The sequence below is a fragment of the Equus quagga genome, chromosome 11, assembly GCF_021613505.1.
Source record: "Equus quagga isolate Etosha38 chromosome 11, UCLA_HA_Equagga_1.0, whole genome shotgun sequence".
Classification (NCBI taxonomy): domain Eukaryota; kingdom Metazoa; phylum Chordata; class Mammalia; order Perissodactyla; family Equidae; genus Equus; species Equus quagga.
In genome coordinates this window covers 74,176,155-74,200,781 of record NC_060277.1, presented here as the reverse complement: position 1 = coordinate 74,200,781, position 24,627 = coordinate 74,176,155, and the positions used below count along the sequence as shown (strand labels likewise).

The 24,627-nt window shown below is 47.8% G+C and overlaps 1 protein-coding gene across 2 annotated transcripts; it reads left to right on the top strand.

Moving 5' to 3' along the window:
- The first annotated feature begins 2,250 nt into the window (after window positions 1-2,250).
- On the top strand, window positions 2,251-6,549 carry ERAL1 (Era like 12S mitochondrial rRNA chaperone 1). Of its 2 annotated transcripts, none has more exons than XM_046675840.1 (10): window positions 2,251-2,550; window positions 3,464-3,591; window positions 3,710-3,787; window positions 4,420-4,466; window positions 4,632-4,693; window positions 4,861-4,973; window positions 5,063-5,311; window positions 5,451-5,600; window positions 5,724-5,804; window positions 5,968-6,549. In XM_046675840.1, the coding sequence occupies exons 1-10, from the start codon at window positions 2,268-2,270 to the stop codon at window positions 6,040-6,042; spliced, it is 1,266 nt and encodes a 421-aa protein (XP_046531796.1). In that variant the 5' UTR covers window positions 2,251-2,267; the 3' UTR covers window positions 6,043-6,549. The 2 variants fall into 2 exon arrangements, with proteins under 2 accessions (XP_046531796.1, XP_046531795.1); XM_046675839.1 differs by having other exon boundaries at window positions 5,920-6,549.
- The last annotated feature ends 18,078 nt before the right edge of the window (window positions 6,550-24,627 follow it).

Below are 24,627 nucleotides of genomic sequence, written 5' to 3'. Positions count from 1 at the left end.
GTTCCAAGTAAGTACATGACATTAGTTAGATATGTGTATTATCATTTTCTTTATTTTACAGATGAAGAAACTGACACTTGGAGGGTTCAAATAACTTGTCCAAACTCAAACAGCTAATAAATGGCAGGCTGAGACAAGACCCCAGGCATCTGTTTAATTTGATTAGCCTCTGCTAATCTCACAAAACACAAAATTCCCCCACAATATCCTTTAAGAGAAAATCTCTGGGAAAGAAGAGAATTAATAAGCCACTTTGACTCATTTCCCCTAATCTTTGTGTCATGCCTGGGATTCTTTCACATTTTCTGCTGCCAGCACTGTAGTACTTAATATGTGTTCCTCGGGTGATTTTGCATTTACGTAATTAAGTTCTTCAAACGCTGTTTAACCCGAAATTTCCCTTCACCTCAATTACAGTTGAAATGGCATTTCACCTAACTGTCTATCAAAGAAGATTCATATTTTTCTGCTTGCTGGTTGTCATGTATTTAGTGGCATCTTGTTCTTTGGGCATATGGGTGCCCAAAGAACATGCAGAATATCATGTTCCAAAAAGGCTGTTCCTTCCACTAACAGAGCAGGCAGCCTGAAGGCTGAAGCCCGGTGCCATTTGCAAACCATTGGTGCATTTGGCTGCCCAGGCTCTGTCAATCCTGTGTCACTCAGAGCTTCTCCAGACACAGCCTCCATTCCTACAGTAACAGCCTGGCCGTTTGGTTCTCACTATCTTCCAACAATTCTTCCCTCTCTGTCCTATATCATCAATTTTTTCCTCTCTACTGGATCCTTGCCATGAACAAACAAAAATCTCCCATTTTAAAAAAGGAAAGAAAACCCTCTCTTCACTTCACTTTTCTCTCCTCGTGTTCCGTTACCACTCCCGTTTGCTCTGCTCCCCTGGAAGAGTTGTATATATAGATATTCTGGCTATCCTCAATTTCTCTCCTCTCATTCTCTCTTAAACCCCCTCCATGTAGGCTTTCACCTAGACTGTTCTACTGAAACTGTTCCTTTCGCGTCAGCAATATATGTCACACACATGGCCCCCAGGTCACTAATACTGTCACACACACACACACACACACACACACACACACACACCGCCCCCATGATGCAAGCGATGGAGAATTTTGTCCGTTTTGTTCATTGATGTATCCCAGCATCCAGGCAGGGCCTGTACATAGTATATGTTTAATGAATCCCTATTTCCTCCAACCCGCACGTTTACCTCTCAATGTCAAGAGTTTGATTGAGAGGCTTCAAAGGATGAAGAGTGCTTAAGGCCACAAATCGGCCAAGGCAAATCAAGTTCCTCAGGCCGCTAAGGTAGTCTGGGAGATCCTAGGTAACTAAGCAGCTTCCTCTCCCTTTGCAGACCCTCTGGTTTTTCTCCCGAAAGGAATGGCCTCAAAGAGGAGATAGCAGCCGAGGTTTACAGGAGGGAAATCCGGGTCTGCTGCTCATCAGGAATACTGACTCATGGCCGCTGCCGTGAGGCCAAGCCAAAGCGGGATTGGGGCCAGCCGGTGGTGCAGCCGGTTAAGTGCGCACACTTGGGCGGCCCCAGGTTCACTGGTTCAGATCCCGGGTGCGGACATGGCACCGCTTGGCAAGCCATGCTGTGGTAGGTGTCCCACATATTAAGTAGAGGAAGACGGGCATGGATATTAGCTCAGGGCCAGTCTTCCTTAGCAAAAAAAAAAAAAAAAGAGGAGGATTGGCAGCAGTTAGCTCAGGGCTAAGCTTCCTCAAGAAAAAACCAAAAACAAAAAAAACAAAGTGGGATTGGCAGAAGATCCTCCAAGGCTGAGGCTGGAGCGTGCCAAAATGACCCTTACGGGGACCGCCAGAACAGTGCCCACCCCCAAGGCCAAGACCATTACTCCGCTAGGCGGGTTTCTCCAGCTGGGTGACGTCAGGCGCTAAGAGAACGCTTTCTGACGCTTGGCCTCGTGGGAGATGTAGTCTTTCACGAAGCACGGCTAGAAGGGCCTTTTACAAAATTCTGGCAGGAGAAGAACACACGATGTGTATAGGAGTTCAAAACGATCGTCATGCTCACACAAACTCTAAATACACATTTTCCCCCCTTCCTTAGCCTCAGCCAGTCTTTAGAGTAGTTCCTTCCCCATCCTGCTTCCAACATCCCTTCTATCTCCGCTCTCTGTTTGGGCCAATCGAGCTCTCTCCTGCTCGCTCGCCTTTCCGCCGCTCTATCCAATTGTAGGTGCGTTTCTGGTCAGTTCCCGGAGTGCCTTGCGGCTGTAATGGCTGCCCCCGGCCGGCGTGGGGCCGCGCTCTTTCAAGCGGTATTAGGGGTCTGGCAGCTGGGCCCTGTCGCCGGAAGGGAGTGGGCGACCCGGCTCACCTTGTCCTTGGGCTTTCAGCGGAAGTGCGTGTCCTGTGTCGCGGGCGCCGCTTCCTCTGGTCCCCTCCTGGCCTCGGCATCTAGGCGTTATGGCCAGAGCTCAGCCCTGGACCGTTTCCTGGGACTCTGTCAGCCCGACAGTTCCTTGACTCCTGGCGTTCCCGCCGTGCCCGTGCACAAAGGTAAAGAGCCTAGATAGATTTGTCCGGGACTGTCACGGTTTTAGCACTGAAAGTCTCGTTTAGGAGAAACCTCTCAGTTTCTGGGGATAGCATCTTTGGCCCTGTATTATAAAAATCTATCTCGAGGCCCCGAGAGACAGGCGAGCAGTGAAGGATCTCACAGGAGAGAGATACCAGGTTCTAAGAGTTTGTGAGCCAGAGGGAACCGATCTGGTCACGACCAGAGACGCTCACAAAGAGCGCAAGATTGAAGGGCCACAGGCAAGGAAGAGTTGTAGCTGTCTCCACATGGGAAGCAAACTCGATCCAATAAGTGCTCCATCTACTTGTCAAGACGCTGAGTTACACTTGGGGAGTAGCACCGTCTGTGCTTCACATAGCATAAAGTCTGGTAGGGAGGCTGCACGCATAAACTGGTAATTACAACAGTGTCATAAGGAGCTAAGACAGAGTGAGAAGGCTTACAGAGCCTTCATAACACCCTTAGTAGGGTGAGATAATCAGAGCTGGCGGGATTTCTGACTATCTGGTCTAGCTGTACTTTCACACATGTACGTACATTTACCAGGCACAACGACATAGTACAGTTTCACACAGTAATTGAGTGTTAAGTGGCAGGCATTGTGTTGAGTGGTTTTACGCAACTGCTTATTGTCAAAACAAGGTTATAAGTAAGTACAGTAATGGCATCTTCATTTTACATATGAGAAAAATAAAGGGCTTGGATAGGTTAGAGGACTTGATAAAATCATATAAACAAATTAATGGACAAAGTAAGTCTCCAAGCCAGGTCTCAGCTTCAACCTGGTGCACTAGTCTTATATCCCTACTCCCTTTGTTGGTGGATAGGATTGAGTACCTGACAGGATCCAGATTGCACTCTCTCTCACTCTCCTCCCGCCCCCACACACAGATGAGCAGGATCTCCTCTTGGTCCATCATCCCGACATGCCTGAGAACCCCCGAGTCCTACGAGTGGTCCTCCTGGGTGCCCCGAATGCAGGGAAGTCAACACTCTCCAACCAGCTGCTGGGCCGAAAAGTATGCTGCATTCTTGACCACCCCCCACACCCTTTTCATCTCTCACTTCTTGCTGTGCCTCCATTCATTTTCCTAGAGGGACCTGGGACCTCACTTGGGACTTTTTTGTTTCCGGCAGGTGTTCCCTGTCTCCAAAAAGGTGCACACCACTCGCTGCCGAGCTCTGGGGGTCATCACAGAGAAAGAGGCCCAGGTGGTGGGTACCTGCAAAGGTAGTCCAGCAAACAGGACAGAGGGTGAAGCTAAGAGGTTCTCCCTTATTGTTAGACCTGAAAAAAAAATGTTTAGACTTACCCCACTGCGGGAAGGGGAGTATTCTCTTTCTTTAGGCCTAGTGCAATTCTCTCTTTACCTTCCCCCTCTGGCCTCTAGTCAAAAAGATCTCGTTTTTTAACAGCTTCCTAATCTTCCATATATTCATAGTCACCATCTTCCTCCTGGATCCCCTCTGGAATTAAAACTGGAGGGCAAAAATCTAAAGTCAGCTTGGGAGGCTGGCTTCAAGGCCAAGTGGTTAAGTTCGCGTGCTCTGCTTTGGTGGCCCAGGGTTTTGCAGGTTCAGATCCTGGGCATGGATATGGCACCACTCGTCAGGCCATACTGAGGCCATGTCCCACATAGCACAAGCAGAGGCACTCACAACTAGAGTATACAACTGTGTACTGGGGGGCTTTGAGGAGAAGGAAAAAAAATAAATAATAAAGTCAGCTTGGCCAAGAAGGGAGAAGTCACACCCCTGACATCAAGGGTGGCCTTTCTCTTACTTCCCAGTCATAATCTTTCCTCCTGGGGCCTGGGGGTCTGGGCATCTCTCTCTCCTGATTTTAGATTCTACTTGACACACCTGGTCTCATCAGCCCCATTAAACAGAAAAGGTAATAGCTGTGTTAACTATTGGAGGTTGTAGGGGGATAGGTGTTGAAGAGGGGGTGGGAAGATTCCATCATAGGGGCTGGAAAACTCCCTTACCACACCCCATCCCTCATCAGGAGTGCATCAGTCGTAAGACCCTTCCTGACCTATGTATGTCTGTCCCTCAGGCACCATCTGGAGCTTTCTTTGTTGGAAGATCCATGGAAGAGCATGGAATCTGCTGATTTGGGTTAGGCTCATAATGGGAATCTGAAGCTCAATTTACATGGTCGTGGCCTCTCATTCCTGGTAGTTTGGGAGGAGGGGATTAGCCAGAGCCCATACCGTGAAAGTTTTGGGGGAATGGGGGAAAGAGTGGTCATATCCTTTTCATGGATATACCATGCCAACTTCCAGTTGTGGTTCTTGTGGATGTCTCGGACAAGTGGACCCGCAACCAGCTCAGCCCCCAGGTGCTCCAGTGCTTGACCCAGTTCTCCCAAGTCCCCAGCATCCTTGTTATGAACAAGGTGAGTACCACCTACCTGGGGAATGGGCTACTTTTCTCCAAGGTGCCCACTCACTGACTGCACACCCTCTGCCCATCCCGCATGCCCAGGTAGATTGCCTGAAGAAGAAGTCAGTTCTCCTGGAGCTCACAGCAGCCCTCACTGACGGTGTGGTCAACGGCAAGAAGCTCAAGATGAGGCAGGCCTTCAGCTCACAGTTGGGCACTCCCTGCCCCAGCCCAGCAGCTAAGGGCCCAAACACACAGTCTGTGGGATGCCCTCAGAGGACTGGCTGGCCCCACTTCCAGGAGATCTTCATGTTGTCAGCCCTAAGCCAGGAGGATGTGAAGACACTAAAGGTCAGTTAGCTTTGGCTATAGCCTGGCCCTTGGTTTCCATCATGGGAAGACAAGCCTCAGAGTGCCTCCTGGAAGTGAGAGTGAGTAGGAAACTCCTGGTTGGGACTGAGCTGCCCACCTACTCCCTCTGTGCCCACAGCAATACCTGCTGGCACAGGCCCGGCCAGGGCCCTGGGAGTTCCACAGTGGAGTCCTCACCAGCCAGACGCCTGAAGAGATCTGTACCAACATGATCCGAGAGAAGCTCCTAGAGCACCTGCCCCAGGAGGTGCCCTACAATGTGCAGCAGGTGCAGGCACAGGGAGGGGACCTGGGGGCTCTCCACCAGGTGTACACCCAGAGCAGGACAGCTGGGTCCTGGAGAGAGAAAGGTATGGGGCTGCCTGACTAATCGTGGTGTCTCCCTGTGCAGAAGACGGTGGTATGGGAAGAAGGGCCAAGTGGGGAGCTGGTGATTGTACAGAAGCTTCTGGTGCCCAAAGAATCTCATGTGGTAAGCAGGGCTGGGCTTGGAGGAGGGACCAAGTCTCCGTTAGGCAGAGGTTCTTCCCGCACAGCTGGGGGGCCCTGAGATCAGGCTCAAGTCCCTCTTTTTACTCCACCCTTAGAGGATCCTGATTGGTCCGAAGGGGCACCTGATCTCTCAAATTGCGCAGGAGGTGGGCCGTGACCTCATGAACATCTTCCTCTGCGATGTCCAGCTCCGCCTCTCTGTGAAACTCCTCCAGTGACCACCCTCTGCTGCCCCTCCCAAGGCATGCCAGTCCAAGCTACTGGCAGGAGCCACCAACCAGAACTGCCCCTGCTGGGGGCCTGCAGGGACTGGTAAGGGGCATGGACACTAATTGACTGCTGGCTGGTCTGGCCTTGTGGAGTCTGCACAGCTCCGGCCCTGCCGTGTCTCCTGTTGGAGGAAGGAACCTACCTTAGCTCGGTTCCCAGGTGGTTCCTCTGCCTGGGGCCCCAGCTACTTAGGTCTTAGAAGGTGGCTCTTTGGTGGGAGCAGTGCCACACTGTTTCCAACTGGCATTGAGTCCAGAGTTTCTCCCTGAGTTGCCCGTTGTTAGCAAAGAGGAGATCTTTTTCCTTTCCCCTCAGTGCCTCCACCTTGAAGCCGTGTAAAGACCCATGTGTCCCAAGTGAGACAGTGCCCCCTACCTGCTCCCCAAGTCCTTGATCCCTCCCACCTCATCCCTCTCCTCTGTCTCGGATGCTAATAAAGTTAAAAGACAAGCGTTCTGGTTCTCATCTTTATTTCTTTAGAACAGGAAAGAGAAAACTTACCCATTCCCTTACCCCCACCCCAATGTCTGAACTGGAGTCTTCCTCCCTTCCAGTACTCCAGGGTCCTGAGCTCTCTTCGTGGCACGTTTTCTGGGTACAGCAAGAGAACCGTTACCATTACTAAACACAGTAATGGTAACGGTTTCCTCGACATTCCCAAGTGCCCTGGCAGTCGGCCGGCTGTGATAGGCTGAGCAGTGAGCCCGGTGGGCTTGCAGCATCCCCTGCCCTCCTCATCAGGCTCCAGAGCTGGGGGTACCCGGACTAGTACATCATCTATACTGTAGTGTCTCATCGCAAACTTACAGTATATGATGATATCCCAGCCAGGGACCTGCAGGGGGCTCAGGGAGCATGGCTTGGAGAGCACTGTGGCAGTGAGAGCCAGGGGCTGGGGGTGGAGCAGGACAGGCCACGCTGAACACACAGAGCTCCCCACTCCCTGCTCCACAGCTCCTGGGCCCACATCTCCTTGATTCTGTGGTCAAGGGCAGCCCAAGTGAGTCAGGCAAGGAGACTGGCCTGAAGAATCCTGCAGAACTGGGCTCTGTTGAGATCTCCTTAGGGACCCAGCGTCAGAGTTAAACAAGCCAGAGATCGCATAATGAGACAAGGTTCCCTCTGGTTAGCCAACAAGCAGACAGACAGACAGAGCCAGAAAAGAGGCACTTACTTGGAGCTAGAACTGCAGACTGGGGAGGCCTTTGGATATAGGGAGACCCTGTCCCTGCCTCTCCACTCAAGCTGCTTGCCTTTTAATCTACTGGCCCCTCCTATGGGTGTGGCACCTTCCCGGGTTCTAGAAGGCCCTGCCTCTTAACCCTTTCCCTGCTGGACTCCTAGGAGCAAGGGTCACTGGCCCCTCTCCCTGTTAGGCCCCTTCTCACATACTCTTTTATGGACCTTGCTAAGCCTAGGATCTACCCTTCACAGCCATCCCCATGAAGCTGGTCATCTGTCTGCTGGGTGGGCTGGGGAGAAAAAAGCACAGCCTTACCCCATCCTTCAGGGCTTACTTGCTGGTTAGAGCCCTGGTGGAGGCATTTTTTTGTTTATTGTGATTTTTTTTTTTTGGTGGTGGGAATGTTAGTTGAATCTCTATAAGGCAGGGAGGGTCCTGACATCTCGATCTCTGTGGATTCTTGGGGCAAGCTCTGACCTAAATTTCAATCCCCAGGCCCCTGCCTATGTTTATACTGAGCCCGAGGAGGCCAGACTCAGGCGGGTGGACCCCACACCCACCTCTGCCGTGGCAAGGTCTCCTGGGTAAGGGGTCCTCACTGGGAGGTGTGAGGGTAGCTGAATCTCAAGCTCTTGTGGGAGCCGGCATAAGAAAGAGTGGAGGATGGGCTGGCCTGGTGGTACCGCAGTTAAGTGCACACATTCCACTTCAGCGGTCTGGCGTTCGGACGTGGCACCGCTTGGCAAGCCATGCTGTGGCAGGCATCCCACGTATAAAGTAGAGGAAGATGGGCACGGATGTTAGCTCAGGGCCAGTCTTCCTCAGAAAAAAGGAGGATTGACAGCAGGCGTTAGCTCAGGGCTAATCTTCCTCTAAAAAAAAATTAAGTTAAATAAATAAGAATGAGTGGGGGCCTGTTCTTCAGAGCTTAAGGCACTTAGGGTAAAAGCCTGGCCGTATTTGGTTCTCTGCCTCTAGGAAAGGTGAGACTCCTGGGGTAGAGACTCCTCAAAGCAGGGCCTCAGTTATTTATTTATTTGTTTGTTTATTTATGTATTTATTTATGTATTTTTGCAGAGGAAGATTCCCTAAGCTAACATCTGTGCCAATCTTCCTCTATTTTGTATGTGGGTCACTGCCACAGCATGACTGACAAGAGGTGTAGGTCTACGCCTGGGATCCCGGCCAGGAACCTGGGTTGGTGAAGCAGAGCATGTGGAACATTAGCCACTAGGCCATGGGCTGGCCCCAGGGCCTTGGTTGTTTACATCTCCTTCTGGGGGACACATCTGCTTCTCTGCTCCCTCCCCCTCCCCTAACCTAGACAATCTGGTCTGTGTGCTGGGAGGCAGTTACACCCCTCCTCTGCAGGGGCAGATGAGGCCAGGGTCGGGGGTGGGAGAAGAGACTCAACTTTGTGGTCCCTTGGAGGTGTTCTATTTCCTGCTGCCACAACCTCGGCCTGTGCTCTCCCCTCTCTTTGGCATGATCTTCCCCCCTTTCTTGTCTGGTCAACTCCTATTCCCTCTTTAGATCTCTAAGTTTCACATCTGCAGGGAAGTCTTCCCTGGCTGGTTAAATCCTCCTGCTATGGGCTCATTTATTTATGTGATTATCCACATTAAGCAAATAATCATGAGGGCCTGGTTTATTCACTGATGTATCTCTACCACTAAATGAACGTTCATGTCGAATGACTGGCATGGACCTGAGCCCACTGTAATGTGGGGGAGGAGAGAGACTGGCCTGGCGAGGCAGGCAGACAAAGCTGTAGCTCTCTCAGGCACGTCATTTTCTCTCTTGGACAGTCCCTGTTTTTTGTAAGTAGCAGTAATAACAGTCCCCAGTTCACAGAGTCCTGAGGGCCAGGTGATTAGCTGCTGGTAAAGCACTTAGCACGTGCTAGTGCTGGCCCACAGAAGGGGTTCAGAGTAGTTAACTCCTCCCTCACCCCTTTCCCACAGCGGCTCACTGAAAGCTGCAGGGGAGGCCTCTTGTTGAACATCTGAAAGTGCATGGAATAGTCTTGAAAGCAGCACGAGGCCATTGCGAGAGCCCAGGTTTAGAGGTAACAGGCCTTGAGTGACAGTCCCAACTCCACTGCATCCAGCTCTCTGACTTTGGGCCAAGTGCTCTCAGCTTCAGTTTCCTCAAATCTAAAATGGGAGCTGTCCATACCTACCTCATATGGTGGTTGTGAGGATTATCTGACCACTCATCTCAAACTCCCAGATTAGAGCCTGGCACGTATAGAACTCATGTCAGTTTCTTTTTTTTTTTTCTTTGCAAGGAAGATTGTTGCTGAACATCCGTTGCCAACCTTCCTCTATTTTATGTGGGATGTCCCCACAGCATGGCTTGACGAGCAGTGCTAGGTCTGTGCCTGGGATCCAAAGCTGTGAATCCCAGGCCGCCAAAGTGGAGCACATGAACTTAACCACTATGTCCTCATGTCAGTTTCTCATCCTCCTTTCCTCTATCTCACTCACTAGCTGTGTGACTAGTGGTAAAGAGCCGCTTCTCTGAGCTTTGGTAGTAATACACACCTCACCAAGTTGTGAGAATTAAGTGAAAAACCTTCATAAACTCAAGTGCTTCAACTGAGTGAGGAATTATCGTTATGCCTGCTCCTGCATCCCGGCAACCCTCTTTCCTGTCCTGTGATCCCTCTGCCAGGCCACCTCTACTCAGAGACCCCACAGATAGTTCAGACTCCTTTACCAGAGTAAAGGCTTCATGCACCAGGGCCAAACTTCATGCCACTCACTGCCTGGACTTCCGCTTAGTGCCTGGGGGCCAAGGGCAAAGGTGAGCAGGAATAGAACCCAGGGGTCCTGGAGGTAGAGGAGACAGATATCTCAGCCAGCCAGAGATCCTGTGGCTGTGGCCCCTCACTGGGGTGGAGGGTGCTGTGATCAGGGTGTGGGCTGGAGCAGAGCCTGAGCCTGGGTGGGGTAGTCTGGGGACCCTGATAGGCAGACTTGGGGCCATAAGGGTGGGGGCCCTTCCGCTTATCAGGAGCCTGCAGGGGCCACAGTAGGACCTGAGGACACTTCCCGCCCAGAGCTGTATCCTGGATGGCTGATGTTCCATCCCTCTGCCTCCTAAGAACACTCAGGGGAGTTAGGATGGGAAGTCTTCTCCCTTTCCGCAAGTCACATGGAGACTTGCCTGGCCAGCATGGGGATGGGAATACAGTCCAGATCCTTGGGCCCAGCCTTGCATTCTAACAGCTTTTGCTTCACACCAGGAGCTTCATGGCTCCCCTGAGGCCAAGGTGGGCTGGTCTGGGACCTTATCCTTCTAAAGTCTAATTCTAAACCCTGCCACTGTTACCTTAAGCCCTTGACTCTTATTTATTTTTTTGTTTTGTTTACTTGTTTGGTTTTTTTTTTTTTGGAGGAAGATTAGCCCTGAGCTAACTGCTGCCAATCCTCCTCTTTTTGCTGAGGAAGACTGGCCCTGAGCTAACATCCATGCCCATCTTCCTCTTTGACTCTTGTTTAGGCCTTCTTTGGATGAAGTCCTTAAACCCTATGGTGAGTGATGAAGTTTTAAGGATGGTCAGATCTGCGAGAGTCCTTCAAAATCATGGAGTGCAAGTTCCTCATTTATTTAATTAATTTATTTATTTTGAGGAAGATTGGCCCTGAGCTAACATCCACTGCCAATCCTCCTCTTTTTGCTGAGGAAGACTGGCCCTGAGCTAACATCCATGCCCATCTTTCTCTATTTTATATGTGGGATGCCTACCACAGCATGGCTTGTCATGTGGTGCTGTGTTCACACCAGGGGTCCGAACAGGCGAACCCCGGGCCAGCGAAAGAGAATGTGCGAATTTAACTGCTGCACCACCCGGCCGGCCCTAAGTCCCTCATTTATAAAGAAGACAAAATTGAGGCCTAGAGAAAGGAAGAGAATCATCCAAAGCCTCAAAGTTCCCTCCACATCTCAGCATCAGGCAACCCATGACCCTAAGAGGAACAGGAAAGCAGCAGCAGATACCCATGGATACACAGATACACACATAACATGCAGAACACACACAGCACACATGTGTGATGCCCACATAGACATAGGACACATGGAGATACACATTAAAAAAATAGATTCAGCTACTAAAATTACTCTCAATTTCTTCTTGGCTGCTTTCCTAAGTTTTATGAAGTTGGCAGTTCTGTATAAAGATAAAAGAAGGCCAAATGATATGGTATTCAATGTTTCAGAGCATAGTCAGCAGCAAAACTCATCCTGGAACCAAGGACTTTGAGAAGTTCTGGAAGGTTCTTGCTCTTGTTTTGCTTTAGATGCAGGGGACCCAAAGTAAGAGCCTGATTGGTTCTATGAGCTTAACAGTTGTGAGAAAGAAAACCTGGAAAACTGTTCTAATCCTTCCTCTCCGTGAGATAGATTGGGGCTTGGGATCTAGGGGGTTTGTCAGAGCTGACTGCTGGAGATGGCCTTTTAGCCCGGCTCGGTTCATCTTGACTGGCCTGTGAAGCTTCTCCTAACCCACCCTGACACGTGCCCCCTACGTCCAGGCTTTGGACTTGCTCTGTTTTCCTCATCACACTTGAGAATTCATCTGATCCCTTTTTGTCCCCAACTACTCTTGTGAGTTGATCCTTGTCTGATTCTTCTCTGTGGCCCCAGGACCCTTCATGGGCCTTATCCTGGGAGGTGCTCAGAGAATGCCTTACACTGAACAGATGTTGACCCTGCCCACTGTGTGCTCAAGTACTCCACAGTTCCCTCACACTCCACTCTATACCTTTCAGCCCCACGACAAGCGTACGTTTTGAGCAACAATCCCAGATGTAGTGGGGTTCTAGCAATGGCTTCCCTGAGGGCTTTGCCAATGTCTGTCAGTCTCCAAAAGATGACTGTCTGACAGTTTTTTTTTTTTGCTGAGGAAGATTCTCCCTGAGCTAACATCTGTTGCCAGTCTTCCTTTATTTTGTATGTGGGTCACCGCCAACAAGTGGTATAAGTCTGTGCCTGGGAACTGAACTTGGGCTGCACTTAACCACTGGGCCATGGGGCCAGCCCAGACCTGCCAATTTTATAATAGAGAAACTGAGGCTCCAGGAGGAAATGTGCGGCCCTGAGTCATACAGTAAATCAAGGAGAGGCAGGACTACAACTCCGCTCTCCGGACTCTAGACCCCAGGCTCTGTGCACAAACCTGCTGTGAATGAGGTTGATTTTGTGTGTGTCTCTGTGGGGCCTTTTTGAGTTTCAGAGGCAATGGAATCAGACCTGAGTTTTGTCACTTACCAGTAATGTGATTCTGAACATATTACTTACTTCATCTGTCTGTGCCTCCGTCTCCTTGTCTCTAAAATGGGGATGACAATAATTCCCACCTCACAAGATCCTTGGGAAGATGCAGTGAAAGAATGTGTGGGAAGCCCCTGAATGAAGCAGGGATTCCCTCCTTGCTTCGCTTCCTCAAACCCTCCCACCCATCTGACCCCCTTTTAAGCCTCTCCTACCTGCTGCTCTTGGCCAACTCCAACCCAGCAACAATCCTCTCTTTTCTCTGACCTCCTGCAGCTTGTGATCCAGGTGCTCGCATGGAGCTCACACACCCTGGAATCACAGGCCATCTTCGGCTTGAACCAGAGCCTCAGCCTGCAGGGTTCAGTGGGTGTGCCTTGGAGTTCTTGCCTTTCTTTCAGACCACCTGCCCAGGACAGCCTCAGAGCAGGGAAGGAAAAGCACAACTTCGGATTCATCAGAACCTGGGCTCCCCAACCACCTGCAAAGTGGGTCGGGGCTCTGCCAGCTCTTGGAGCCCTGGTTTCCTTATTAGTAAAATAGGCTTAAAATGCCTTCTTTTCCATGATTGTGGTTGAGATGAAATGAGACAGTAGAGGTGAAAATTCTGAACCTAGAGCCTGGCTCGTATATATAACAGGAGCTCATGAAATGCCAGGCTCCTTCCCCTCTGGCTTTGCAATGGGCTCTCCCTACCCATCCTCCCTAGTGGGCCATGTAGCCATGGGCACGAGTGCTCATCACATACTGTGCGGATGCACATGATAGCGCACACCTGCCCAGGCACATATTGAGTCAGAAATAGAAACTTTCCAATCAACACCTCCCTAAGTCTGTTCATCAGCTCCCAGTTCCTGCTCTCTGGGGCCGTGGGAATTCCCATGCCCAGACTCAGGCCGTGACCTCTCCAGTGTCCAGGGACAGTCCTGAAGGTAGCTGTTGGGTGGGAAAGGATCCCCAAGGAGCCTGGGTGTCCCTCTCTCCCCAAATCCTTCCCGCCATCAGCCAGGCCCTTACCTCCCTCCCTCCCTCCCTGCCAGGACAACCTGTCTGCTTCACAGCTGCTGTGGAAGAGATAGGCAGCCTGGATTATCAGGCCAGACAAGGCTTCTTCTGACAGTTCCCTCCCCCACCTCCAGGCAAAGGTTGCAGGGCCCTTAACCCTCTCTGTGCTGGGCCCTCAGGGCCAGGGACTGGGAATAGCAGGGAAGAGGGTAGGCCCTGTGCCCCCAACACCCAGTCCCCAAGGCCGGAGTCATGAGTACAAGGAAGTGGGGAGCACCATTGCCTGTGCCTCCAGGAGCCCAGTCTGCACCCTGGGCCCTCTTCTGCCCCATCCTGGGTCTGTGGCAGCCCAGGATGAGGAGGAACAGCCTAGGCAGGCCTTTAAGGGCTTAGACAAAAGGGCTCCCTCTTCCTGAGGCTGGTTCCAGGCTCTGGGGACAGAGGCCTGGTTCTCCTGACTCTCAGAGTCCATTGTCCTGGGTGCAGTGCTAATGCATCACCCCTCTCCTTCTACTCCCAAATCATTTCCCGTTTCTCCTCTCCAGCACCCTTCAAGCCTCTTTCACCAAGGCCTCTCCTTGTTTTCTTGCTGACTGCCTTTTTGCAGGCCCCTCTGGTCATCTCCTCTGGCTAGCCACTCTCCCTGACACTAAGGCTAATCAGGACCCTCTCCTAGTTGGGCCCCACTGCAGCCACCCAGGCCTCCCTTTCCTGAAGGTCCACAGGAAGTAACACAAAAAGCAGGCGCCTCAGAGTCTGGGAGTCTGGCTTTCAGTTCTGGTTCTGGCTTAGACACGTACTGCATGATCTTGGCAAGTTCCTTCACTTCCATGCTCCTCAGTTTCCTCATTTTATAAAACAGAGGCAGTAGCTCTTTTCACAGGGTTGACTCACAGATTAAATTAGTACAAGATATATATCATTTTAGTAATCAGTTGGAAAATAAAGTTAAAACCCGAAAAAAAAATGCTTGCGAGAGTGCTTTATAAGCCACCTACTGGGGCTGGCCCCATGGCCGGGTGGTTAGTGTTCGGAGCACTCTGCTTCAGTGCCTGGGTTCACAGGTTTGGATCCCGGGCGCAGACCTACTCCACACATCAGCCACATTGTGGAGGCGACCCATATACAAGATAGAGGAAGATTAGCACAGATGTTGGCTCAGGGCTAATCTTCCTCACACACACACACATACAAAATTGTCTAAGGGGGCCGGCCCCATGGCCAAGTGGTTAAGTTCACACACTCCCCTTTGGTGGCCCAGGGTATTGCTGGTTTGGATCCTGGGTGCAGACCTAGCACTGCTCATCAAGCCACGCTGTGGCAGCGTCCCACATAGCACACCTAGAGAGGCCTACAACTAGAATATACAACTATGTACTGGGGGGCTTTGGAGAGAAGAAGAAGAGAAAAAAGCCAGCTACCAAGCAAGTACTACCAGCTAATCCACTCTAAACACTCATGAGGTGCCATACTTGATGCTAACATGAGCTACGTCATTTAGTCCTTAAAACAACCCCTACTGTAGACAGCCCCATGCTCAATCCTTGAACCTCTTCTCTTTACTGCCTATGCTCATTCCTTTCCTGATGTCGTCTTGTCCCATTGCTTTAAATACTATTTATACACTGGTGACTCCCTAATGCGTGTGTCCAGGCCAAGCCTCTCCCCTAAACTACTTACAGAATGAATCTCCCAGTTGCCAATTTCTCTGATAGGCACTTTAGACTTAACATGTCCAAAACTGAGGTGCTGATCCCACCTCAGATCTGCTCCTTCAACTGTTTTTCCCATTTCAGTAAATAGCAATGCCATTCTTCCAGACAGGCAAAAATCTTAGAAGCAATTTATTTATTTATTTTCTGCTTTTTCTCTCCAAACCCCCAGTACGTAGTTGCATATTTTAGTTGCAGGTCCTTCTGGTTGTGCTATGTGGGACGCCGCCTCAGCATGACTGGATGAGCAGTGCCATGTCAGCTCCCAGGATCTGAAACCCGAGAAACCCTGGGCCGCTGAAGCAGAGCACACGAACTTAACCACTCAGCCATGGGGCCGGCCCCGAGGCAATTTATTTATTTTTATTTTTGTTTTTATTTTTTTTGAGGAAGATTAGCCCTGAGCTAACATCTGCTGCCAATCCTCCTCTTTTTGCTGAGGAAGACTGGCCCTGAGCTAACATCTGTGCCCATCTTCCTCTACTTTACATGTGGGACACCTGCCACAGCATGGCTTGCCAAGCAGTGCCATGTCTGCACCCAGGATCTGAACTGGTGAACCCTGGGCCACAGAAGCGGAACGTGCGAACTTAACCACTGCGCCACTGGGCCAACCCCAAATTTTATTTGGATTTTTTCTTGAGGCAATTTATTTCTGAATTAGCTTTTTATTGAAGTACAACATACATTAAAAAAATGCACAACAGGGCTGGCCTAGTGGCACAACGGTTGGGTGCCCACGTTCTGCTTTGGCAGCCCGGGGTTCGCCAGTTCGGATCCCGGGTGCAGACACGGCACCGCTTGGCTAAGCCATGCTGTGGTAGGCGTCCCACATATAAAGAAGAGGAAGATGGGCCAGTCTTCCTCAGCAAATAGAGGAGGATTGGCAGCAGTTAGCTCAAGGCTAATCTTCCTCAGAAAAAAAAAGCACAACTCTGGGCCAGCCCCATGGCTGAGTGGTTAAAGTTCCATGCATTCTGCTTCCATGGTGCGGGGTTCCTGAGTTCAGATCCCAGGTATGGACCTACTCCACTCATCAGCCATGCTGTAGAGGCATCCCCCATACAAAGTAAGGGAAGATTGGCACAGATGTTAGTTCAGGGCGAATCTTCCTCACACACACACACAAAACACAACTCATAAGTGAATTATCACAAACTGAACACACCCACATAACAACCACCCAGGGCAAGAAACAGAATACTACTACCAGCACACTACCAGAACATTCCCAGGAACCTCCTGTGTTCTCTATCTCAGTTGCTCCTCTCTTCCTCTCCGAAGGACTTCTATTCTGACTTCTAATGCCATGGATTAACTTTGCCTGCTTTTTTTGGACTTTATATAATGGAATGATACACTATATATTATTTTATATCTGGCTTGTTTTGCTCAACATTATGTCTGTAGAGTCATTCAAGTTGCATGTATCACAAGTTTATTTTTATTACTGCATAGTACTCAATTTCATGAATATACTACACTTTATTCATTCTACCATTGGTCAATATTTGGGTTGTTTGAATTGGGGAGCCTTGATTCATAATGCTGCTATGAATATTCTTGTACATACCTGTATGTATATTTATGTTGGGAGTGGGATGGTTGGGTCATAGGGTTTGCTTATGTTCAGCTGTAGTAGATTCTGTCAAACAGGTTTTCAAAGTGGTTGTATCAATATACATTTTTACCAGCAGTGTATGAAAGTTCAATTGCTCCACATCCTCACCTACACTTGGCATTATCACTCTTTTCCATTTTGGTCATTCTGGTGGGTGTGTGGTGGTATCTCATTTTGGGTTTAATTTGCATTCCCTGATGACTAATAAAGTTATGCACACTATTCCCATTATCCACTGCTGTATAACAAATCATCCCAAACTTAGAAGCTTAAACAGTTAACAGTCTTTTTACTCTTACACAGTTTCAGGGGTCAGGATTTCAGGAGGTTGGCTGGGCAGAAGTGGCTTGGGGTCTCTCATGCAGATGCAGTTCGACAGGAGCTGGAGGAGCTGGGGGCTGACCAGGCATCTCTCTCTCTTCCTGTAGCTCAGGGCCTATGAATGGGGTTTCTCTGTTGGGCTTCCTCACAGCGCAGTGGCCTCAGAACAGTCAGACTGCTTACACAGTGGCTGAAGGCTTAAAGACAGAGTATTCTAGCAAATAAAGTGGAAACTACGTTGTCTTTTGTGGTCTAGCCTCAGAAGTCACATAGCATCACTTCTGCTATATTCTATTGACCTAAATAGTCACAAAATTTCACTTAGTTTCAAGGGAAGAGGGCAGAGGTTCTACCTCTAGTTGGAAGGACTGTCAAAGTCACACTTTTGCTTTCTCTCTCATGCCCAATATGTCAGCAAGTGTGGCTGGTTCAAAATATATCCAGAATCTGGGAGCTTCTCACCACCCGCATTGGTCCAAGTAGCCATTGTATTTCACAAGTAAGAGGAACATGTGGAATGGAAGATACTGTTGCCACTATCTTTGTAAAACACAATCTGCCACACACATTTTCATATGTCTATCGGCCATTCTGCATAGTGCCTGAGCCCATAATTTGTCTATTTTTCCGCTGGGTTATCTTTTCCCTTATTGATTTGCAAAATATATTCTGGCTGCTAGTTTTTTCCCCCCAGATATACGTATTGCAAATATCTTTTCCCATTACTCTGAGGCTTGCCTTCTCATTCTCTTAATGGGTCTTTGTGTGTGTGTGTATTAATTGAAATTTTTAGGGGCCGGCCTGGTGGCGCAGTCGTTAAGTTCATATGTTCCTTTTTGGCGGCCCGGGATCGCTGGCTCAGGTGCCAGGTGTGGACCTATGCACCGCTTGGCAAGCCATGCTGTGGCAGGCGTCCCACATATAAAGTAGAGGAAGATGGGCACGGATGTTAGCTCAGGGCTAACCTCCCTCAAAAAAAAAATTATTTTATTGAGTTCATTGTAGATTCACATGCAATTTTAAGAAATAATATGGAGAGATCCCTTGTACACTTTGCCCAGTTTCCCCAATGGTGACATTTTGCAAAACTACAGTATAATATGACAACCATAGCCAAATATTGCAGGATGTTGACATTGACATAATCCATCTATTTTATTCAGATTTCCTATTTTATTTGTGCTCATTTGCATGTATGTATTAAGTTCTATACAATTTTATCACCTGTGTATGTTCATGTATCCACAACCACTGCTAAGTTGCCCAACAGTTTCAGTACAAGGATCCCTAGTGTTTATCACCACACCCACTTCCCTCCTTCCACTCCCACCCCCTACCTCCCCGTCTCTACCCCTGGCAGCACTAATCTGTTCTCTGTTTCTTTTTTTTGTTTTGTCATTACTATTTTTTTTTTGAGGAAGATTAGCCCTGAGCTAACATCTGCCACCAATCCTCCTCTTTTTGCTGAGGAAGACTGGCTCTGAGCTAACATCCATGCCCACCTTCCTCTACTTTATATGTGGGATGCCTACCACAGCATGGCGTGCCAAGCGGTGCATGTCTGTACCGGGATCTGAACTGGCGAACCCCAGGCCGGTGAAGCAGAACGTGTGAACTTAACCGCAGCGCCACCGGCCTGGACCCTGTTCTCTGTTTCTAAAATGTTGTCATTTCAAAAATGTTATATACAACCTCACACCCATTAGATGGCTACTATTAAAAAACAGAAAGTAACAAGTGTTGGTGAGGATGTGGAGAAGTTGAAAACCTTGTGCACTGTTGGTGGGAATATAAAATGGTACAGCCACTGTGGAAAACAGTATAGTTCCTCAAAAAATTAAGAACAGAATTGCCATATGAGCCAGCAATACCACTCCCGGGTATACACCCAAGAGAACTGAAAGCAGGCTCTTGAAGAGATATTTGTACCCCCAGGTTCACAGCAGCATTATTCACAATAACTAAAACATAGAAGCAACCCAAGTGCCCATCGACAGGTGAATGGATAAGCAAAATGTGGTATATACATACAACGTAACATTATTCAGCCTTAAAAAAGGAAGGACACCTGCTACAACATGGATGATCATTGAGGACATTATGCTGAAATAGTGAAAGAAGCCAGTCACAGAAAGACAAATACTGTATGATTCCACTTTTATGAGGTATTTAGTCAAATTCGTAGAGACAGAAAGTAGAATGGTAGTTGCTAGGGACTCAGGGGAGGGACACTGGGGAATGAGTGTTTAATGGGTACAGAGCTTCAGTTTTACAAGACGAAAAGAGTTCTGGAGATGGATGGTGGTGATGGCTGCATAAGGATGTGAATGTCCTTAATACCACTGAAGTGTGTGCTTAAATATGATTAAGACGGTAAGTTTTATGTTATATGTATTCTATCACAATTAAAAATAAAAAATTATATAAATAGGGGCTGGCCCAGTGGCGTAGTGGTTAAGTTTGTGCCCTCCACTTTGGCAGCCCAGGGTTCATAGGTTTGGGTCCTGGGCATGGACCTACACACTGCTCACCAAGCCATGCTGTGGTGGTGTCCCACATACAGAACAGAGGAAGATGGGCACAGACGTTAGCTCAGGGTGAATCTTCCTCAAGCAAAAAAATAAATTAAAAATAAATAAATAAATAAATAGAATCATATAGAATGTAACAGTTTGGAATTGGCTTTTTTTGCTCAGCATAATTCCTTGGAGATTGATATGTCTTTTAATAAAGATATTCTTTTTTTTTTTTTCCTTTTTCTCCCCAAAGCCCCCCAGTACATAGTTGTATATTTTTCGTTGTGGGCCCTTCTAGTTGTGGCATGTGGGACACTGCCTCAGCGTGGTTTGATGAGCAGTGCCACGTCCGCGCCCAGGATTTGAACCAACGAAACACTGGGCCGCCTACAGCGGAGCGCGCAAACTTAACCATTCAGCCACGGGCCCAGCCCCAATAAAGATATTCTTAATTTTAAAGATTTTATTTTTCCTTTTTCTCCCCAAAGCCACCTGGTATATTTTTAGTTATGCGTCCTTCTGCTTATGGCATGTGGGACGCCACCCCAGCATGACTTTATGAGAGGTGCCATGTCTGAGCCCAGGATCTGAACCCGTGAAACCCTGGGCCACCAAAGCGGAGTGCGTGAACTTAACCACTCGGCCACGGGGCTGACCCCAAGAGATTCTTAATTTTAATGTTCTAATTTATCAATCTTTCCTTGATAGTTATTGATTTTTGTATTGTTTTAAAAATCTTTGTTTACCTTAAGCTCATTAAAGACATTCTGTTATTTTCTAAATATTTTTTATTTTACTTTTCATAGTTAGATCTACAATCCATCCAGAACTGCTTTTGCGTACAATGTGAGGTTCAGAGTCAAGAACTAGTTTGCTCCCATACAGATACCCAGTGTCTTTTTTTTTCAAGATTTGCACCTGAGCTAACAACTGTTGCCAATCTTCTTTTTTTTTTTTCCTGTTTTTTCTCCCCAAATCCCCCCAGTACATAGTTGTATATTTAGTTGTGGGTCCTTCTAGTTGTGGCATGTGGGACACCATCTCAGTGTGGCCTGATGAGCAGCGCCATGTCCGCGCCCAGGATCCGAACCAGCGAAACCCCGGGCCTCCGAAGCCAAACGCTTGAACTTAACCACTCGGCCACGGGCCGGCCCCTCCAGTATCTTTTATTGAAACAAGTGTCCTGTCCCCACAGCTCTACATTGCCACTCTTATCATAAAACAAGTATCGATCTATTTCTGGACTCTCCATTCTATTCCATTGGTCTACTGTGTGCCAATGTCACACTTTCTTAATTACTAAAACTTTAAAAAGTCTTGGGGCCACGCCGGTGGCGTACTGGTTAAGTTTGCACACTAGCTTGGGCAGCCCGGGGTTTGTGGGTTCGGAACCAAGGCACATACTTGGCACTGCTCATCAAGCTACATTGTAGCGGTATCCCACATAAGATAGAAGAAGATTGGCACAGATGTTAGCTCAGTGACAATCTTCCTGAAGCACAAAGAGGAAGATTGGGGCCAGCCGGTGATGCAGCGGTTAAGTACGCACGTTCCACTTAGGTGGCCCAGGGTTCGCAAGTTTGGATCTTGGGTGCAGACATGGCACCACTTGGCAAGCCATGCTGTGGTAGGTGTCCCACGTATAAAGTAGAGGAAGATGAGCATGGATGTAGCTCAGGGCCAGTCTTCCTCAGCAAAAAGAGGAGGATTGGCAGTAGTTAGCTCAGGGCTAATCTTCCTCAAAAAAAAGAAAAGAGAAAAGAAAACAAGAAGAAGAATAAAGTCTTTTTTTTTTTGAAGGTTTTATTTTTTTCCTTTTCTCCCCAAAGCCCCCTTGGTACATAGTTGTATATTCTTCATTGTGGGTCCTTCTAGTTGTGGCATGTGGGACGCCGCCTCAGCGTGGCCTGATGAGCAGTGCCACGTCCGCACCCAGGATTCAAACCAATGAAACACTCGGCTGCCTACAGCGGAGCACGCAAACTTAACCACTCGGCCACGGGGCCAGCCCCAAGAATAAAGTCTTGATATCTGATAGTTTAAATCTTCCGACTTTGCTTTTTCAAGTTTGTTTTGCTTATTCTTTGTCCTTTGGCATTTCCCTATAACTTCCAGAATTAGTTTGTCAATTAATAATCTCTTGGGATTTTGATTGGGATTGTGTTGAACCTATGGCATATTGAAGGACATAGCACATTGAAGGCATTTTTCATTTGTTTTTCTCTCATACCCAATACATCAGCAAGTGTGGTTACTTCAAAATATATCCAGAATCCGAGTGCTTCTCATCACCCTCATTGGTCTGAGTGGGCATTGTATTTCATTTTTTGTGTGTCTTTTTTGAGGAAGATTAGCCCTGAGCTAACACCTGCTGCCAATCCTCCTCTTTTTGCTGAGGAAGACTGGCCCTGAGCTAACACCAGTGCCCATCTTCCTCTACTTTATATGTGGGACGCCTACCACAGCATGGCTTGACAGGCGGTGCCATGTCTGCACCTGGGATCCAAACCGGTGAACCCTGGGCCGCTGAATCAGAACGTGCGCACTTAACTACTGCACCGCCAGGCCTTTGTTCTATAGATACGTGTAAACATTTTTTCTGACTTAGCTTGCCTTTTCATTTTCTTAAGTTTCTTTTGATGAACAGAGACTTATTTTGATGTCCAATTTATTCATTTTTCTTTTCTTTAAGATTATGATAGTTAACAACCTTGTGAAATTAAAGTTGTACATTATTGTTAGTCATGTTGTAGGTACACCGCCTCACCCTTTGTGCCCTCCCCCCACCCCCTTTTCCCCTGGCACCAATCAGTTCTCTTTGTCTATATGTTAACTTCCACCTATGAGTGGAGTCATACAGAGTTCGTCTTTCTCTGCCTGGCTTATTTCACTTAACATAATACCCTCAAGGTCCATCCATGTTGTTGTGAATTGGAGGACTTTGTCCTTTTTTATAGCTGAGTAGTATTCCACTATATATATACCATATCTTCTTTATCCAATCATCAGTTGCTGGACACTTAGGTTGGTTTCACGTCTTGGCTATTGTGAATAATGCTGTGATGAACATAGGGCTGCATGGGACTTTTGGAATTGCTGATTTCAGGTTCTTAGGATAGATACCCAGTAGTGGGATGCCTGGGTCATAAGGTATTTCTATTTTTAACTTTTTGAGAAATCTCCATACTGTTTTCCATAGTGGCTGCACCAGTTTGCATTCCCACCAACAGTGTATGAGGGTTTCTTTTTCTCTACAACCTCTCCAACATTTGTCACTCTTGGTTTTGGATATTTTTGCCATTCTAACAGGTGTAAGGTGATATCTTAGTGTAGTTTTGATTTGCATTTCCCTGATGATTAGTGATGATGAGCATCTTTTCATGTTTCTATTGGCCATCCATATATCTTCTTTGGAGAAATGTCTGGTCATGTCCCCTGCCCATTTTTTGATCGGGTTGTTTGATTTTTTGTTGTTGAGCTGTGTGAGTTCTTTACATATTATGGAGATTAACCCTTTGTCGAATAAATAACTTGTAAATATTTTTTCCCAATTAGTGGGCTGTTTTTTTGGTTTCAATCCTGTTTTCCCTTGCCTTGAAGAAGCTCTTTAGTCTGATGAAGTCCCATTTCTTTATTCTTTCTATTGTTTCCCTCGTCTGAGGGGTTATGGTGTTCGAAAAGATTCTTTTGAAATTGACGTCAAAGAGTGTACTGCTGGGGCCGGCCCGGTGGCACAGTGGTTAAGTTCGCACGTTCAGCTTCTCAGCGGCCCGGGGTTTGCTGGTTCGGATCCCGGGTGCAGACATGGCACCGCTTGGCAATCCATGTTGTGGTAGACGTCCCACGTATAAAGTAGAGGAAGATCGGCACAGATGTTAGCTCAGGGCAGGTCTTCCTCAGCAAAAAGAGGAGGATTGGCAGTGGTTAGCTCAAGGCTAATCTTCCTCAAAAAAAAAAAAAAGAGTGTACTGCCTATATTCTCTTCTAGAAGACTTATTGTTTCAGGCCTAATCTTTAGGTCTTTGACCCATTTTGAGTTTATTTTTGTGAATGGTGAAAAAGAATGGTCAATTTTCATTCTTTTACATGTGGCTGTCCAGTTTTCCCAGCACCATTTGTTGAAGAGACTTTCTTTTCTCCATTGTAGGCCCTCAGCTCCTTTGTCGAAGATTAGCTGCCCATAGATGTGTGGTTTTATTTCTGGACTTTCAATTCTGTTGCATTGATCTGTGCACCTATTTTTGTACCAGTACCATGCTGTTTTGATTACTGTAGCTTTGTCGTATGCTTTGTAGTCAGGGATTGTGATGCCTCCGGCTTTATTCTTCTTTCTCAGGATTGCTTTGGCAATTCGGGGTCTTTTGTTGCCCCATATGAATTTTCAGATTCCTTGTTCAATTTCTGTAAAGAATGTCATTGGGATTCTGATTGGGATAGCATTGAATCTGTAGATTGCTTTAGGTAGTATGGACATTTTAACTATGTTTATTCTTCCAATCCATGTGCATGGAATGTCTTTCCATCTCTTTATGTCATCATCAATTTCTTTCAGGAAAGTCTTGTAGTTTTCATTGTATAGATCTTTCACTTCCTTGGTTAAATTTATCCCAAGGTATTTTATTCTTTTTGTTGCGATTGTGAATGGGATTGAGTTCTTGAGTTCTTTTTCTGTTGGTTCATTGTTAGCGTACAGAAATGCTACTGATCTATGTATGTTGATTTTATACCCTGAAACTTTGCTGTAGCTGTTGATTGTTTCTAATAGTTTTCCTATGGAGTCTTTGGGGTTTTCTATATATAAGATCACGTCGTCTGCAAACAGCGAGAATTTTACTTCTTTGTTGCCCGTTTGGATTCTTTTTATTTCTTTTTCCTGCCGAATTGCTCTGGCCAAC